The sequence below is a fragment of the Micromesistius poutassou genome, assembly GCF_964030765.1.
Source record: "Micromesistius poutassou genome assembly, chromosome: 12".
In the NCBI taxonomy this organism is placed as follows: Eukaryota; Metazoa; Chordata; class Actinopteri; order Gadiformes; family Gadidae; genus Micromesistius; species Micromesistius poutassou.
Genome location: NC_140282.1, coordinates 3,492,746 through 3,512,190, shown reverse-complemented (window position 1 = coordinate 3,512,190; position 19,445 = coordinate 3,492,746). Strand labels below are relative to the sequence as shown.

Below are 19,445 nucleotides of genomic sequence, written 5' to 3'. Positions count from 1 at the left end.
GTCTGTCGCTGTAAACCTCCACATTTAGTCAGTCCCAGTAAACCTACATATCGTTTGTCCCGATACACCTTTACATATCGTCTGTCCAGATAGACCTCCGCATCTCGTCTGTCCCAGTGAACCTCTACACAGCTGGGGTTTCATTGAGCGACGAAATGACGATATTATTTTTCCTGCAAAGTTTTCATACGAGATGAAAAGCGGGGCCATTGTGAAAACCATTGTAAACGGATCAAAATGAGCACATATTTACATTCTGCAGCACTTATTTGTGAAGGCCTAGACAACATACCCTACCATCGGGCTGAACGAACAGCAAGTGGGGAAGACAATAAATGCTATCTTTATTAACTTGAGAAGTTTTTAAAACAAGTGAGTGTGTGTGTGTGTGTGTGTGTGTGTGTGTGTGTGTGTGTGTGTGTGTGTGTGTGTGTGTGTGTGTGTGTGTGTGTGTGTGTGTGTTTGTCACAATTAAGTTTTCAAGTTTATGTTTTGGATGAGTGGGAAGCTTTGCCATTTCCTTTTTAATTTATATATATATTGTACGGTTGCGGTTAATCAAATGCTACCGTTCGCGTGTCCCATCCAGGTAGGCCTACTTTGCATGTGTGATGAGACGCTGCTGCTGGTCTCATCAGAGCGGTTCAGACAGAACTCATTTGCCTTCTCTGCAGCTCTTCCACATGTTCTGCGCGTGTTTACCTTGGCGTGGTGCAGAATGGCCATATTTGGGCATGCGCGTCGGAGTCTCCTTTATCTCCGTGCTCCTGGGGTGACGTCACACAGGAGTACAGGTGAGGAGCAACAGTCTACCTGCAACTGAACAATGCGGAAGTGAGTTTCTGTGAGGTGTTGTTCTGATGTATGGCACAGATGGACGAAGGTCTCTCCGGAACAGTGGCCACCGACAGGAATGTGCGCGTATGGATATGACTGGACTCTCTCTCCGCAGTAGTAACGAGTAATCAGCCGTCAACATGTTCTGCAGAAAAGCCGCGGTAAGAAGACACATTTAGCACATTTTTAGTTTTTAAAGTATTTTTTGTTTCTCTTGAGGCTATAGGCCATCTATTTATAAAGTATTGATTTATATTAGTTTATATTCAGTGTAAATTGGGAACATGCAGCCTTAAACCCCCCTGATAGAGAGCCGTTTCTCAGTCACATTCATGGGAGACTCCTGAGTTCCTCAGAGAGGCCCCTGATGTGAGCCCCTTCCCCTGACCCTGTAGAACCTGGAACCTTTTTAAATCTCACTGTTCTTTTCCGCCTTGAAACGAGCTACGTATTTGACCTCCCATGACGACATTTATGAACTGTTCTTTGTAGATTTATGTCCAAACAAAACGACTGGATGAGTGAGATAGCTTGCAGGTTTCGGTGCATGACAAGACAGGACCTGTTTGTGTGTGTGTGTGTGTGTGTGTGTGTGTGTGTGTGTGTGTGTGTGTTACTGAAGAACGGAGTGTATATTGTTAATCCGGTCTTTCTGTGTTGTAGGAAGACATCGAGCTGTCGGATCGTGATTACCCGAGTGTCAAAGCTCCCCTTCTGCCTGTGTTTGTGAGCATTCTGAAATCTCTCTATTACACAAATAATAACACTGTTATAACAGTGATGGACTTCACTGGACATGCAAACATAACCAGCCGTTTCTTTAATCACATTTGATACCTGACCACCAGTGTTGTGTGTTTTAGTTTCATGAATATGTGTCATCCTGTATCAAATATCCAGTAGTAGCAAGGATACGTTATTTATATACAGTATAGAGAGATTGATAGACTGAGACTAATATATTGACTGACTGTCGATTCTCCTGACAGACTGTCTTTTCAGAGATCAGGTATCCCGGACCATCGGCTCTGTGTTTTATATTTCATCTTTATTTGATTAATTTATATTATACTGTATTTGTGTTATCTGGGATCGTCTATGTACCTGCTATAACACCTGAATCCACTTAGTGGATTAATAAAGGTTTATCTTATCTTATCTTACAAGCCAACTGTCATAAGGTGTACAGTTGAGCGGTATTGTGCTACACTCCTACCTTTATCTCCTCTCACGCTCACCAGCCCAAAAAGACACTGGGCTCTGTGATAGGCCAATCTCACAGACATGCAAAGAGGGGTTTTGGAAGCAGGACTGACGGTCCAGAAACCCTGTAATGGGTCAGTGCTGTGGGTCAGTGCTGTGTGGGTCAGTGCTGTGTGGGTCAGTGCTGTGTGGGTCAGTGCTGTTTGGGTCAGTGCTGTTTGGGTCAGTGCTGTGTAGTGTGGGTCAGTGCTGTGTGGGTCAGTCACAGTGCTGTGTGGGTCAGTGATGTCTGTTGTTGTACTGACAGCATTCATGAACCATTGCTGTGGGGCTTTATATAAATGTAAGAGTGATCCAACATTTGCGGTCGTTTGTCAAACATGGCCTCTCCAATAGCTTGCCTCGTCAAACCTGAAACCATTAAAAGGTGAATTACAATTGTAAGATTACAACAGAAAGATTAACATCAACCACTTTGCTAAGGCTTGGCACAACCAAAATGGTAGTCAATGTGAACCCATGTTTTTATTGAGCAGAAGAGGGTTGAGTAATTAGCCTCAGTGCCTGGTAGCTCAGCATGAATGTCAGATGGAGGTGTACGCATAATTAAACCCTGCTCAACAACACCCTCTGGCTCTTGTTACGATGATGGCCCATAGGGTATACGCCACTTTTATAATACACATTCACATGTATCTCCATGGCAGTTCTATCTGTAACTGACTCTAATACAAATACATACACACTGTGCTTAGTAACCCCCGCTGTAAAGGGCTGATTATGGTCCTACATTCACGCAACGCAAGGAGGTTACGGACCCATTACGTCCTTGCGGACCCTCCTTGCGTCCACCGCAAGGGCCTGATGTGCGCCTCCCAAAAATCTTGACCTTCCGTCGAGGAGAGGCAGCAGCAAGGGCTGCGATTAGTCCGCTCACTAAAACCCGACTCAGAACCAAAACAGGTTTGCGACTGCGTCGACGCATCTGCATGGTCATTGCATTGCGTGAACGTGGGACCATAATCAGCCCTTAAGAGTCAGTGAGCCTTAATGCTTGTATCGTTAGTCAGTGAGCCTTAATCCTTGTGTCCTTAGAGTCAGTGAGCCTTAATTCTTGCGTCCTTAGAGTCAGTGAGCCTTAATGCTTTCGTCCTTAGAGTCAGTGAGCCTTAATGCTTGTATCGTTAGTCAGTGAGCCTTAATCCTTGTGTCCTTAGTCAGTGAGCCTTAATTCTTGTATCGTTAGTCAGTGAGCCTTAATCCTTGTGTCCTTAAAGTCAGTGAGCCTTAATGCTTGTATCGTTAGTCAGTGAGTCTTAATGCTTGCGTCCTTAGTGTCAGTGAGCCTGAATGCTTGCGTCCCTTTGCCAGGCCCCCCAGAAGAGCTATGACTACGTGCTGGTGGCCCATAAGGATGAGGAGGCAGAAGGAAGCCAAAGGACACTGAAGCAGAATGCCTTCATCGAGATGCTGAGGAAGAAGAACATCAAAGTGGTGGTGAGTTCCCCGAGTGAACAGTTTGCTGTGTTTGCAACATACTGTAGACCAGTGAACCCCAATTAGGCGGCCCGCGGGCCAAATCCGGCCCGCAGGAGCCAAATGTCCGGCCCGCGCTGACCCAGTGGCATTCACATGTAAAAAAAAATATATATATATGTATATATATTTTTGTTTGTTTACAGACTGATGTTATTTGCTACACATTTAAAAAGTTTAAAACTAATGTCACATATTGTGGTATCACATTTTAAAGCTAACTAACTAAAATCTTCCTGTGTCTCTTAGAGAGGGAGGGAGAGACATATAGAGAGGGGAAGAGAGTGGATGTGAACACACACTGATCTGGATGGATGGCACCAGGCCCAATGCCCTGTTGATGCTATTTAAGTTTTTATGTTTGGGGCTGCTGCACTGTGTGCGTGTTTGTTTGCTGGACTTTTTTTTTGCTGATGTTCCAGCGGCATTTTAATAAATTAATGGTAGGTTTTGGACAAATTTTGTTTCAAGAGAGCATTATTGTGTGACTCCTAACACAGGGTATTTTCAACTACTACTAATAATTATAGTAATGATAATTAAAGCAAAATGTGCACATAAAAATGGCGAATTAAAAAAATTAAACGATATCTCGGCCCTTGGCGTGGCATGCTTGACCAAATTTGTCCCTCTGGCAAAACTAATTGGGGAACCCTGCCGTAGACCGTCTCACCGAATAATCGGCTAATCTTTACAGCTCCAATAAAGAGAACTGTAGTCCGACATTGTCAACATGGTCTTTCAGAAAATCGACCATGATGAGAAGTTGTTCTACGGCCTGCGGGCCCCCAGCGAGGTGTTTGAGGACTACAAGTACCTGCTCAAGGTCTCTGATGCCTGCAACTGGATCGAAGAACCCAGGGCGGTGGTCCCGCAGTCGACCCGGTAGGGCCCACGTTTGATACACACAGCGACACACATGTACCTCATACACACACCCCTACACGCATGGATACACACAGCGACACACATGTACGTCACACACACCAGCAGCAGGTCAAGGGCTGAGGCTAACGAGACTCCCTCTCGTTAGACAGCTGGTGTTGCTTTGGTCTAAGCACCGCCAGTTCCTGTTCCTCCCTTAGAAGATGAAGTGCTGACTGGCCACTTTATTCCCCTCTTCCTACATGTCCGTTATGTCCTCAGGATCCGGCTTGTTCACCACATCCTGCATCACACATATCTTGATAATGGCGGTAAGAAAAAAACGTTTTCTTTAAATGCTCATGATTGTCCTTTCTTAAGGAGTAGGAAATATGTCAATCAAAGAAAAGAGCTGAATGAGCCTTTAGTGTTAGCTGTGGTGAACTGATGTCCCATCGACTCAGTCATCATTTAAAAAACATTATTTCAACCACTAGGGGGGCGATACTAAGACCCCGCTGTGCATCGTTTTGTCCCCTACACTCATGGATTTTATCTCTCTCAGAGGACCTTCAGGAGCTGCTGAAGAAAAATGTTTTTGAGACTTTCTTCTGTCTCCACGAGGTGAGGGCATTCTGAGATTGACCTGATTCAGCAGAATTTGCCGGATGTGTAAAAGAGGGTGTGTCGTTTGCATATGGATGTGAAAAGACAGAGGCCATGAGGAGATCTCCTAAGAAGGACATTCATAAACCCCTAACCGTCAACGCGCTTCAAACCATCTGTGTAGCCTCTGGGTTCTGAGCGGTTCTGAGCGGTTCTCTCCGTCTGTCCCGTGTTCCCCAGAAAGGGACCCAGAAGGCCCTGAAGGCCAACTGGGCCCGGTGGTCCGGCCTGTTCATCCGCCAGCCGTTCAGTGAAGTCAAGTCAGTCCTCGCTCCTCCTCCCCCCCCCCCTCTAGTCTGTCCCTCCCTCCCCTGTCTCCCCTCCCCCTCTCCCCTGTTTCCCCTGTCCCCCCCTCCCCTCCCTTCTCCCCTCTCGTCTGTCCCCCCCTCCCCCCTTGTCTGTCCCCCTCCCCCCTCTTGTCTGTCCCCCCCTCCCCGCCCCTCTCGTCTGTCCTCCCATGTCTCCCCTCCCCTCCCCTGTCTTCCCTCCCTTCACTCCCTCCCCTCTGGTTCTCCTCCTCTCTAAGGACCCCTGTGTCTCCCCTCCCCTCCCCTCTGGTTCTCCTCCTCTCTAAGGACCCCTGTGTCTCCCCTCCCCTCCCCTCTGGTTCTCCTCCTCTCTGAGGACCCCTGTGTCTCCCCTCCCCTCCCCTCTGGTTCTCCTCCTCTTTGAGGACCCCTGTGTCTCCCCTCCCCTCCCCTCTGGTTCTCCTCCTCTCTGAGGACCCCTGTGTCTCCCCTCCCCTCCCCTCTGGTTCTCCTCCTCTCTGAGGACCCCTGTGTCCGGCCGAGTTCCCCAGTGAGCAGCGCTCTGCTTGTGCTCTGAACAGGGCGTACTTCGGGGAGAAGGTGGCCCTGTACTACCTGTGGCTGGACTGGTACACCAAGCTGCTGGTCCCCGCCGCCATCCTGGGTCTGCTGGTGTTCCTGTACGGCCTGGCCTTCTTCAACAGCAACCCGCTCATGTAGGTCGTTACACACGGACCGTCCGTACGTACGCCTCCTTTCAAACGTAACCCGCCTAAATCCGGGGTTCAGAAAACATGAATGAATTTTGTGTTCTGCAAGTTTCATCAAGATTCAAAATTCAAGATTGAAGATTGTTTATTGTCATAAACAACAACTATTACAAAAGCAGTCGCTCAGCCTCCTTCAACAGTGCAATATGAAAATAAAAGTATAAAAGAAACACAAGTAAGAGGGCTGAGACCTAAACAAATAAATAAACTACAATACTGGACATAATAATTAGAATAAAATAAAAATAGAATAAAATAAAAATATAGTAATAACTGTAATGTATAAATAGATGCAGCATAAACAGTGTGTGAAATGTAAACAGACACTTTTATACAGATGTTGACTGATGTTGACATCAAGTGGATCACTGGCGTCCCCCGGGTGGCTGCTGAGCGGTTCTCTGCCGCCCGCTCTTCCAGGCCCGTCCTGTTTGTGGTCGGATCCTCAGCGGGGGAACCTTGTCAGCGTGGCCATGTCCGTCTCCTCCTCTCACGGCTCCCCTCCGCTGGTGTTCTCTTTCAGTAAGGAGGTGTGTGAGTCTGACATCATCATGTGCCCGCGCTGCGACAAGAGGTGCACGGTCTGGAACCTCTCCGACACGTGTGCGTACGCCAAGGTGAGCGCAAGGGGTGTTCACATCAGCCGCAACACAACCGGCAGAAGGTGTGTGTTTCGTGTAGCGCATGAATCGATCGGATGATGACTTTGAGGCGGTCGCTACACCCTCGTGAACGCTGAAGTGAGCGGTAGGAAAAAAAGATGAGGTTGAGATGGGTTGTGTTGCCCTGTTTCTTTCTTTCACTCTCTTTCCTTTTACATCGCAACAGTAATAATATGCAGCACATTAAAACAAGTATATTGACAAAGCCCACGTTCGCCTCTCCGTATTTTCCAGGTCAGCCATCTTTTTGACAATGAGGCCACGGTGGCGTTCGCCATGTCCATGGCCATATGGGGTGAGAACGGCCGATGTCCTCAAAATTTAATCGGCATTTGCGTTGTTCACATAAGCTGTCCAGTGTGGTGCTTTGATGTCCTCCATCTTCTAGTCCCTGTATTTGACTGTCTTGTTCCCATCAGCCACTCTGTTCCTGGAGCTGTGGAAGAGACAGCGGGCCAAACACGTGTCCAACTGGAAGGTCTACGACTGGTGTGAGGAGGAGGTAAGCGGTCTGAACACTCCCATTGTCTTCCTATCCTAAACCCTCCCTATCTGACCTGTCTGACCTATCCCACCTGTCTGACCTCGCCACACTGACAGCTCTGAGACTGAGGCTGTGTCCACGCTATGTCGGATAAGGTTTTCCTCTGCTAGAGTTTCCATCCAGCTCACAAGCTAAAGCGCTAAAGAGCACCTTTTCCCTCTCTTGGAGTGTGTCTGGAGAGATGGATGAAGGTGTTCAAACGCTGAGCTGGTGTAGTGGGGACAGGACGGGCTCTGACCTCTGACCCTGGGGCTGATCTGTTCCCCAGGAGGAGCTGATCCTGGACATCGTCAACGACCCGGACTGTAAACCCAAACACTTCAGGCACTCCTACCTCCGCAGCATGCTGGTGCTGATCCTCGTGACACTGATGGTAAGGCACGCACTCGCTCGCTCACTCACTCACTCACTCACTCACTCACTCACTCACCTCACTCCCCTCACTCGCTCATTCACTCACTCATTCCCCTCACTCACTCCTTCACTCACTCATTCCCCTCACTCACTCACTCACTCACTCACTCATATACACACCCACACACCCTCACTCATATGACAAAACCTTGATTGTATATTTTTCTGTAATAATGCTAAATGTGAGACCTGTGTGTGTGTGTGTGTGTGTGTGTGTGTGTGTGTGTGTGTGTGTGTGTGTGTGTGTGTGTGTGTGTGTGTGTGTGTGTGTGTGTGTGTGTGTGTGTGTGTGTGTGTGTGTGTCCAGCTGGTGGTGATCATCGGGATGGCCCACGCCATTGTGGTGTTCCGCGTGGTGGCGGCCCCCCTGCTGTCGGAGGGCAGCTGGGAGTTCATCCGGGACCACTCCAACACGGTCGCCGTGCTGCTGGGGGCCGTGCTGCACTACCTCACCATCCAGATCATGACCCGGGTAAGACCCCCTCAGGACCCCCGAATCCAGACTCGGGTCTTACCTGGTTTAGGGTTAGGGTTAGGGTTAGAGTCCGACTTGTGTAAGACCCCTCAGGACCTCACCATCAGGACCCGGGTAAGACCCCCTCAGGACCCCACCATCAGGACCTGGGTAAGACCCCCTCAGTACCCGGGTAAGACCCCCTCAGGACCCCACCATCCAGACCCGGGTAAGACCCTGCTCCCTGCTCAGGTCCCTTCCTAGACTCCAGAGCTGTTGTGGTTGGACCCCACTGGTCACACCGACAGGCAGATGGGCTCAGATCTCACCTCAACACGACGGTTCACTTTCTTCTGCTTCATATTTGTCTCAGCCAATCATGTTGCTGGGGGCGGGGCTCTGTAAGGGCCTAATCAGTGTGGTGAAAGGAGCAGACCCACAATCAGTGTTGTGGAAGATTCCTGTTTTAGTCCTACGATGCCTTACCTGCCTTATCTGTCCCGCCCCTAACAGTGGCCTGGAGATTGACCCTTTGACCCCTCTCTGAACAGGTCAACCGATGGGTGGCCCTCAAGCTGTGTGAATTAGGTGAGACACATATAACACACATTAGAGAAATAGATGTATAATCCATACAAATAAATCCGGAATATAGGTTTTATTTTGGAAATGGAAAATGGAAAATATGAAAGGATTGGTGATCATTACATGAAAGGATGATATGAACAAATTATTAGGACAACAAGTGGTCTTCTCTTGAAGAAGTATAATCCTACTGCGGAGGTCAATACAGGAGAGAATAAAAAAGCTTCCAGTCCACATACTTTCGGATCTTTCCGCAGAGAAAACGCGATCGTCTACGGCCACGGAGCGGAGCTTCACCGTGAAGATGTTCACCTTCCAGTTCTTCACTCTGTTCTCCTCCCTGTTCTACGTGGCCTTCTTCATGGGCAGGTACTGTGTGTGTGTGTGTGTGTGTGTGTGTGTGTGTGTGTGTGTGTGTGTGTGTGTGTGTGTGTGTGTGTGTGTGTGTGTGTGTGTGTGTGTGTGTGTGTGTGTGTGTGTGTGTGTGTGTGTGTGTGTGCGCAGAACAACACTTGGCTCACCTTACCGTTCCTCCCCCAGGATCAACGGGCACCCAGGGAGCTACGTGCGTGTGGCCGGCCGCTGGAGGCTGGAGGAGGTGAACACCACCTTTTAGAGTCACACCATAGATAGATTAGGAACAAAGCAATCTTTCTATAGCGCTAACTGCAGTGGCACATGTATCGGTTTGACTTACTGTCCACAAGAAACAGCATTGTTCACATTTTACGCTTCCATACCGGAGTACCCTTTTGAGACGCTCCCTTGCCCTCCAGTGCCACCCCAGTGGATGTCTGACGGACCTCTTCATCCAGATGGCCGTCGTCATGGTGCTCAAGCAGACGCTCAACAACGTCTTTGAATTCATTGTGCCGTGAGTGGTTCACCGCACCACGCTTCGGTACACTACACTGCGCTACACATTAAGCCAAGCGTGTTCAGGAGGGAGTTGGACTCGAGCTCTCAGTTTGTGATCTCTGGTCAGGGTGTGTTTGGCTCGCTGGGTTAGGGGTCAGGGGTCAGGGGTGAATTGAAGGGGGACTGAGGCGATGTCTTCATTCTGGTTCTCAGCTGGTGTAAGCAGTTCTTCCTGAGGAAGAAGGCGAGTAGGATGGAGAGGAAGTGCGGCAACTGCTACAGGAAGACGTGTCGCGACGAGAACGGCTGCGTGGAGCCGTGTGACATCTGCAAGCTGCGGATCTGGCTGCTCAACTACCACCTCGCCGACACCAACGCCTTCAGCCTCTTCAATGAGTTCCTGGAAATGGGTGTGGCCTCCTGACTCTGTCCTCTCCTCTCTATTACTGCTGTCCTCTCCTCTCTATTACTGCTGTCCTCTCCTCTATTACTGCTGTCCTCTCCTCTCTATTACTGCTGTCCTCTCCTCTCTATTACTGCTGTCCTCTCCTTTATTACTGCTGCCCTCTCCTCTCTATTACTGCTGTCCTCTCCTCTATTACTACTGTCCTCTCCGCTATTACTGCTGTCCTCTCCTCTATATTACTACTGTCCTCTCCTTTATTATACTGTAATACAGTCTCCGTTGCCCTCTCTCTCCTCCAGTGGTCCAGTTTAGTTTCACCACCATCTTCGTGGCGGCCTTCCCCCTCGCCCCCCTCCTCGCTCTCCTCAACAACATCTTCGAGATCCGTCTGGACGCCATCAAGATGGTCAGCCTGGAGCGCCGGCTGGTCCCCAAGAAAACCAACGACATTGGTGAGACCCCGGCTCTAAGAGTCTGTGACTGGGTGACTGTGCGGTGTGACTGGGTGACTGGGAATGTGTGACTGCGTGACTGGGTGCATGTGTGTGTAAGCCTTTACTCCATGTGTGTGTTGGTTTCCCTTCAGGTATCTGGACCAACGTGCTGGAGGCCATCGGGGTGCTGGCGGTGATCGCTAACGGCCTGGTCATCGGGATCTCCTCCGACTTCATCCCCCGCCTGCTGTACCGCTACTACTACGGGCCCTGTGCTGTAAGCGGGGTCAACACAAAGTACGTTGTGCTAGTTAGCATCTAGCTACTGCTACGGGGCCTTAGCTAACAACAGTACCAACACACAGTACATTGTGCTAGTTAGCATCTAGCTACTGCTACGGGCTCTGCACTAACAGCAGTAACACCACACAGTGCATTGTGCTAGTTAGCGTCTAGCTACTGCTACGGGGCCTTAGCTAACAGCAGTACCAACACACAGTACAGTGTGCTAGTTAGCATCTAGCTACTGTTATGATATATTAGTCCAGGAAAGGCCGCCGAGACAGGATCGCTTTTAACTCACTTTATTGGGTTAAGGTGGTTGGTCTATTGTCTATCGTCTATGAAACAAAAGGAGAGGGATCGTATATAACACGCGCGGAGCGTCTCTAAGCTTTACATCTAATCGATACGCCGCCCAAGAGATTCTGCCTCCTTTGTTCAGCTGTTGCTTTTTATAAACAGGTATGGTAAACTTCTTCTACGGCTCTAAAAACGTGCTCACTTCCTCTGTGTGTCCGTTGCTGCCCCTAGTGTAAATGTTTGTAACTTTGTTAAATGTGCTCAGTACTGCCCTCTGAGGCTGTGTGAGAGTATTACCAAAGTCCTTCTAGGCAAGTCCTCTCACTCGCGGCCATTTTGGCCACGCCTTTCGGGCAGCTATTTGGTCTTAACAAGACCAGGGCCCTATCTAATGAATAGGGAGAGAGCTGTATCTCCATTTTCCGAGATCTAAGGGGCATAAAAAACACATGTTTGAAATCACGATGAAAAACAGACTAAAATCGCTGAAAGGGTTTGGTGGTTTTGTATCAAATTAACGTTTTAAAAGCCCTTTTTCTTACAGGTAATCTTGGACTGTGCATGCGCAATGCTTCACGACAGTTTTCATTTAAGGCATAACACCGGCACTGCACTGACAGCAAGTTAGCTTTAAAAGTTAGCTTTTGCTGCTGAGCCAACAAGATAACAGGTAGTCGAAGTTTTCCAGTCAATGCTGCTTGTGCCGCTCCAGCTGCTGGTTCTTCCCTCCTGATTGAAAATAATAAATGTCGCAAAAAGCGTGACCGTGTAGGACCTGCAAAATGATTGGAGCAACGGCACTGGAAGAGGCGGGACATGTGCAAACAACTGCCATCTTGGCGTTACGAAGTTTCCCCATGCATTTCAATGGGTGATTTTTTTGTGTCTCCTCCTTCTATAGTGTCTCTGGTATTACTGCCTAATTTGTCAAATGTGCTCAGTGCTGCCCTCTGGCGATTGTGAGGGGAAATTTCCTCTAAACTATGCTCGGTGCTGCTTTATGTGGCTATGTGAGAGTATTACAGCTAAAATGTATCACAAGGGAATATTACAACTAAAATATGTCACACTACTGCTACGGGGCCTTAGCTAACAACAGTACCAACACACAGTACGTTGTGCTAGTAACTGTTGTTATGACACAAATCATTTTTTACCCAATAAACTTCTACCAGTAATATCAGTGTCCTGGTGAACGTAATCGTTTTATGCGCATTAAGAGATTTTCTCGTGGCTATGCAGGACGTCTAAGCTATGCAGGACCTTTTTTAGAAAAACGAATCATCAAATATCCATAGATCATTTCAGCAATCTCCAGCGACCCCATTGGCAATCAGGGGACCCAAAGGTGGGTCCCACTGGTTTAACTGGTTCTGTTCACTGGTTCTGTTAACCTGCTCTGTTCACTGGTTCTGTTCACTGGTTCCGTTAACTGGTTCTGTTCACTGGTTCTCTCGGCCCAGCTGCATGCAGGGCTACATCAGGAACACGCTGTCCACGGCCAACCTGAACCAGACGCTGGTCCGGAAGGACTTCATCACCTCTCAGCTGATGACAGGCGGCCTCAACGTCACGCAGTGCAGGTCTGTGGCTCCCGTCAGCGGAGGAATCATGGCGCTCTCTGAGCAGACCCACTGGTCTGCTCTGTGTGGACCTACTGGTCTGCTCTGTGTTGACCCACTGGTCTGCTCTGTGTGGACCCGCTGGTCTGCTCTGTGTGGACCCACTGGTCTGCTCCGTGTGGACCCACTGGTCTGCTCTGTGTGGGCCCACTGGTACACTGCAGTGGCGGCCTGTGTGGTTAATCGCCTTGTTTAGAGATATAATTGTGTGCGTGTGTGTGTGTGTGTGTGTGTGTGTGTTAGGGATGGCGAAAATTACAAATATTCTTGACCGACCACCGAGCCACATTAACCGGTTGAAACCGGTTAACCGATCAGATTAAAATGTGCTATTTGAAATAACAGCCATTTCGAGCCACGCAAGGCGCCTGCTATTTCGTAATTCTGCTTATCTCTCTCCCGCTCTGCCTCCAGCTCACACACACACACACACACACACACACACACACACACTCTCTGCCCCGGCCTCGCCCTTCCACTCACGTCACTTTTTAAAATCCCCTACAGCACGAAACATGGAGTCCAAATGCCTCCATAGTTTGAAAATGGTTTGGGTACAAGGTGATAGCGTTGAAAACAGGTTTGATATGAGCGGACACAGGGATAGCACGGTCCGTCCAAGTGAGAGGCAGTGGCTCTAACAGCGGCACGACCTGTGTTTGAATTGAAACACGAGGCGTGCATATTGCAAGTTGACCGTGTGTAGAGAGCGGGCTTGAACGCCCACAATGGTCCGAGATGGCGCGGACCTGGTTGAGACCCTGCTCATTTGAAACATTGCCGCGGCTCATTTAAGAAAATGACAGCTCCGAAGAGACGCCGCTTGTTTAGTTTGGAGGAGACGGTAGTGCTAATAATAATAAAGCAAGATGATGATCATCATTACCTTATGTTACCATTGAAGATCCTGAAATGTAGTAATTTCCAAATCCAAGACATCTTATGCGGAATATTGCCTGCAACATGATAAAACAGGCACCTTCAGAATGAGTAAAAGACACACTGGCCAAGGCAGGTCTAACTCACTGTGTGTCTTCTAATAATGGACAGAACAATTCTTTTTTTGCTGTCGTCTGCCTGCCCTCTAATGTCGAGTGTTTTTAGCCTGTAGCCTAAAAGTTTTACTTTTTGCAAACATTTGCCGCTTTTCCACCGCCAGTACCTACTCGACTCGACTCGACTCGACTCGACTCGCCACGCCTTATTTGCGTTTCCATTGGCAAAAAAAGTACCTGGTACCTAGTACCGGGTACTTTTTTTTAGTACTACCTCCGTCGAGGTTCCATGCCAGCGGAGTAGGTACTTTTGTGTGACGTAAACAGGCTGCTGGTAACTGATTGGCCAGCGGCTGTAAATGGGAATATTCACTCAAGTTAAGTTGTGTCCGGCGTGGTTGGAGTCCACGAACCCGCTCCCGAGGGGGACACTGATCAGCGTTTCGCCGTGTGTGTCGCTCCTTTCCCGGGGCTAGAGTTAGGCTGCGCGTCGTTATGTGTGTCGGGCGTGGTTGTGTGTGTCCGGCGTGGCTGGAGTCCACGGACCGGCGTTTCGCTGTTTCGTTTCAGTGTCGTTCCTTTCCTAGGGCTCGAGTTTCGCCTCTATCAACGTTACCGTATGACAACAATAGACGCGCAGTCATTGCGCTTTTTATTTTATTTTATTTTATTTCCCATCATAACCTTTCCCGGGAATCAGGAAATAGTCTTGATCAGATTCAGATTTCCCGGGAATCGCGTCTCCCGTGATTAAAACCTAATGACGACCCGCCCATGGTGGAGAGGTTCTTTTCTACGACCCGCCCACATTGAAGAGGTACTTTTTTAGATGGAAACGCAACCAAACCGAGTTGAGTCGAGGCGAGTCGAGTCGAGTCGAGTTGGTACTGGCGGTGGAAAAGCGGCAATTGTGAGCTCGCAAACCCTATAAACCCTGTGACCTCGCGCCAAATGTTTTTATTGGTTTATTAAGTACAAACAGGCGAGTTATGAAAAATTTAGTGTGAGGGATAATTTGTTCACTTCACACAAAAAGATCTTGGAATGAGATGGCTAACTGTAGTCTTATAGCTTTTAGTCTACTGTCCATAATAATTTAGAGATCATATTCTCCGCCGCTCGCATGCGGGAATAATTAAGACTTGAGGAGAAATTAAACAGTGGGCTAGAGACGCTGTCTAACTACCAATAAGTCACCCCATCTGATCATCTTTTTGTGTGAAGTGAAACCAACCCACACAGTCCACACTGACCACAAGATTGATCGGTTAACGTTGATACGGTCAACCATCGGTCAAACGGTCATCGGTTAACATCCCTAGTGTGTGTGTGTGTGTGTGTGTGTGTGTGTGTGTGTGTGTGTGTGTGTGTGTGTGTGTGTGTGCAGCTATAGGGACTACAGGCACCATGAAGACTACACTCTGACCTCCCAGTTCTGGCTCATACTGGCCGTGCGCTTTGCCTTCATCATCCTCTTCGAGGTAAGTCCATACGTACTGAGCATTAATATGAACTATGCATTAACCGACTCTGTCACCATCGAGTCATTTGTCCTAATTTGGACCCGGTAGCTGTTGGGTGGAGGTTCATCCTTTTACCTTTTCTAAAGGGAGTCTCTGATGAGAAAGGCAGTGCCTTTGCCAAATTGTTCTACATTATCTATTTGCCGTCTGTCAGTAAAATGAGCTTGACCTCTCTATGAGGCGTCAGACCTGCTGATGTGAACATAGTTCACAGTCATTAAGAACATCTGCCGTCCACACAGCTCTCTGTAAACTGTCTCACAGAATGACCCTCATCGTTCAATTCATCTGTAGTACTTTGTATCCCCAGGTTATGTTAATATCTCTGTTTATGTTATGCTGTCAAATTAAGATTTGTGATATTTGAATGAACCGTTAATAAGGCGATGGACCCTCTATTTGCGGCATGTGTTGGTGCTGTTGGTTCACTCACTTCCTGTTGGTTCACTCACTTCCTGACCCCACAGCATGTGCTGGTGGTGTGTAAGTTCATCGCCGCGTGGTTCGTACCCAACAACCCACTGCAGGTGAAGAACCAGCGTCTGGAGGACAAGCAGAATAGGCTGAAGGAGGAGCTCCGGTAAGAGAGTCAACATATGACAGTGATCAGTCTTTAAGTGTACACGCACAACGGGTAAAGGGATGAAGAACTGTAGTTTATTCAGTATTGAAGCGTCCAAACAGGTCAGCACAGAGTATAGTAGAGCCTTGACGAGCCAGGGGTAGAAGTTCAATCCCACCGGGGCCGACACTCACGGCCTTGTGAGAGGCTTTGGATGAAGGCATCAAATGGCATCCATTCATCCATTAATACTTTCATACATTCAGAAGTTAATATATTAATACATTCATACATTCATGAATACATTCGTACATTGTTTTATTGCTCATTATTCAGCGGGCCGAGTATTGCAGTGTGGCGTTAGGTGTGGTGTTGATTGTGTTTAGGAGAGCTTCTGGTCCCTCCAGGCCGGGTCAGGTGATCTATGTGTGTGTACGTTGATGTCCGTCCGCGTCGTTCATTCTCTCTTGTTGTTTTCTATTTCAGCCAGAGGAGAAGCAGAACAACAGAGGTATAACCTGCAGGTGTAAATGGACATCCCACGTCCACCCACGTCCTCTGAGTGGTGTCCTGTTGCTGAGCCCGTACAGAGAGACTGTTTTGGTGAAGCCGGTTGTCAGGTATTCGTTTCTTCCCACTCCTAGCCCGACGTCTTGAATGTCGACCACCGGTCGCTCTGAGCTTGCAGCCTATAGACCATTTCTTTTAAAGACTTAAAGCCAAAAGCCAAAGCACCGCAACAGTGTCCACCACGCTTCCCCGGACCTGTCGCCTGCTGCTGTGCCAATGATTCACACACTCCGTCAGACTCCGTCATCTACGGCAAACACATCTGAACTGTGGATCCTAACAGTTCTACTGATGATGATGACGAGGTTGGGAGTTCCCTCTGCCTGCTGTCTGGAAGGAAGAGCAGACGGTGTTCTGATCATCTCTGGTTCTGTGTTACTGGAGACTTCTGGATGGGATCTTTAACCCAGTCTTCTACGGCCCAGAGAGCGACAGCAGACAGATTTATCCCCATGTTTATTTTATAGTGTAAATTAAGTGTAAATTAGATGAGCAAAGTATATCTTTACTAAGAACTTCAATCTAAACCAATAGAGTGGGCATTCTCTCTCTATTTATACGATGTGAACCAGTGGTGTTCCTTGATGGATGGCTGTGTCTAATTGCCATACTATCCATTTATTTTGCCAGTGTTTCTTGTCGCAGAGTGTTGATTCTCCGATTGTTTTTAAACTATGTCATCGTTGTGTTGTTGGAGGGCGAATATCATTCCACACATTTGTAGTCCTTTGATTTAAGCGTTTTTTGTTCTGTTAGTTTTTTCTAAAGCACTGCCAGCGATTGCCATGTTTTACTGCTCCAGTTGAGATTAAACTACTGCCAGCACATACCTGTATGGGTCTGTAATGTTTTATTGGGGCATAATTCAACATATGGATTTGCGTAGACAACTGCATTTACTCACATTTTAGTAAATAAAGGAATGTTATGGACTTAATTTGTACGAATGCATCACAAAACTTCCTGTGAAAGCACACAATGTGATGCTAGTCTGTCTGGGTGTTTACAGATCCATTTGGCCACAGGGAGAGCGCTAGAGGCTACCAATCTTTGTCACTTCTGAAATTCCGCAACTCCTCCCAACCCCCGTGTTGATGCTGCCATCGTGTGGTAGTTTATGGATCGGCACCCGCTGAGATCATAACATTGACCGTGTCATTATATACCAATGTAATGGTTATATCGGGCCCCATCCTCTTTTTAACTGGTGTCTGTTAAAAGAGCATTCAATACCTCACTAACTCTTTTAGATGCACAAAACAGGATGTTACGAAACTCAGACCCTCCGCAACAATACGACCCTTGAGGAGAGAGGTCATGCTGACAGAGGTCTGAGGAATGAGAAGTCACTCCCCAAAGTGTCTGCAACATCGACCCTTAAAACATCTGGTGCAAGTCTGAATCAATCACACATAGTGTTGTGTTAAGCGTAACACAGGGAGCTGTGTTCCATAGCAGGAAAAGGGGAGTGTATTTACCCTACTGTACACCAGCAGAGCCACTTCCCTTCACTTTGCGTTGCTCCATTGTTGTGGCCGTGTGGCCGGGCGCTGATCCCGGCATAGATTACGTTCTTCTGTTCGGCCCCTGGCCCCGAGTTCCATCCCCCCACCCCCTCCGTGAGGCCGCTACTGCTTCCCGTTGACCAGAGCTACACGCAGCTGTGGCCTCCCCTTGGTCTTCCCCTACACTTCCCTCTCTCACCCTCCCCCCCCCCCCCCCCGCCAAAGCGTGTCATGCCCCGGTACGATAGGTGGCGCTGTGCCCATTTCAACTAGTGGTAATAGAGCCGGTTTACCTCTTTACACCAGCAACAACAAACTCAGGTGGCATTCGAGAAAGATGTTTTCAGTAGACAGCTGCTCTGCCGGCGGAGGAGTCCGCATACGACGGAGAGGTCAGAACAATGGAGCGTCGGAGAAATGATATGGACCCCAAGTGAACTGACAGCTGTCTGCTGAAACATCGCTTTCTCCTCCATGTTCGTTTCAATCTGGACTTCATAGAGTCAAAGCTTAAAAGTTAATTTCCCCCAATTCCCTTTCCCCCGTGGGCAAGATAAACCCCACTAGGAGTCTTTACTTGTTGTGGAAGTACCAGAGAGTCGGAGAACCAGACGCAGTCTGTAAGATTCATAATATCAGAGAATACCCCGTCAGTTCGGCCGCGGCGCAATGAATGACTAAAGATCGTAGTTATTTTACAACCTCGTAGATGAGAAACATTTTGAAAAACATGTAGGCCTACTTTTAATTCAGCTGTCAGTTCACTTCGGGTCCATATAATTTCTCTGACGCTCGGTCGTATGCAGACTCCTCCGCCGGCAGAGCAGCCAGAAGAGTCCGCATACGACAGAGACGAAATGATTATGGACCCGAAGTGTAGAGTTTGTTGTTGCTGGTGATGTAAAGAGGTCAACCGGTGGCTCTATTACCACTAGTTGAAATGGGTACAGCGCCACCTTAAGTACCGGGGCATGACACGCTTCGGCCAATGAATCGATTTACTCACCGCCATGTATACGCAGACAATTGCAGGAGCATAGTCGAACTATGGCTTTAATCAAATTAAGTTGTGCATGTAAACATACTGACTGATGTGATTGGTTAATGTTCACATCGGGGAGTGAGTAGCCTATATTGCTCGTTCCTAGAGTGACTCGCTGAGCATTTTCAAATTGTGCTCTCGTGAGAACTCTGGATTTCCAGGGTAGTCTTCTCCTCCTCTCAGCCAGCTGCATCCCAGTCTGTTCACAGGCTTACTGCTACAGTGAACTGTTAACTGTTAATGTGGGATTGCTGCAGTACTGCCACCGTTGGGTTTCCCTAGTGGTACTCTATCACGTTGACTGAAGTTACCCATGAATTATGTAAATACTGACTTCCCATGTGTTCAATAAGAGCAGTGTAAACTATTCATAACAATGAGTGTAAGACATTATGAAAAGAAACACGACACGACAGTACAAATTGGATTGATGGATTTCCCTACACACAAACACTATGTGTATGAATAAATGTATGTATGTATGTATATATATATATATATATATATATATATATATATATATCTACACAAACTATAGAACATTAATGACAATCAATCCAACC

The 19,445-nt window shown here is 48.0% G+C and overlaps 1 protein-coding gene across 1 annotated transcript; it reads left to right on the top strand.

The window, feature by feature from the left end:
• The first annotated feature begins 908 nt into the window (after positions 1–908).
• On the top strand, positions 909–16,422 carry ano9b (anoctamin 9b). The gene is made up of 24 exons (XM_084476288.1): positions 909–998; positions 1,501–1,563; positions 3,412–3,537; positions 4,322–4,461; positions 4,723–4,772; positions 5,006–5,064; positions 5,287–5,366; positions 5,936–6,070; positions 6,648–6,741; positions 7,021–7,081; positions 7,206–7,288; positions 7,599–7,703; positions 8,052–8,216; positions 8,750–8,786; positions 9,041–9,152; positions 9,324–9,381; positions 9,560–9,657; positions 9,855–10,051; positions 10,347–10,499; positions 10,634–10,778; positions 12,527–12,646; positions 15,068–15,161; positions 15,671–15,783; positions 16,252–16,422. The coding sequence occupies exons 1-24, from the start codon at positions 978–980 to the stop codon at positions 16,280–16,282; spliced, it is 2,340 nt and encodes a 779-aa protein (XP_084332414.1). The 5' UTR covers positions 909–977; the 3' UTR covers positions 16,283–16,422.
• Positions 16,423–19,445: the final 3,023 nt, after the last annotated feature.

Coding starts and splice junctions, on each gene's coding strand:
- ano9b (XM_084476288.1), top strand. CDS start 978: ATGTTCTGCAGAAAAGCCGCG. Junction 7,082..7,205: donor CATGTCCATGGCCATATGGG/GTGAGAACGGCC, acceptor TGTTCCCATCAG/CCACTCTGTTCCTGGAGCTG. Junction 10,500..10,633: donor CAAGAAAACCAACGACATTG/GTGAGACCCCGG, acceptor GTTTCCCTTCAG/GTATCTGGACCAACGTGCTG.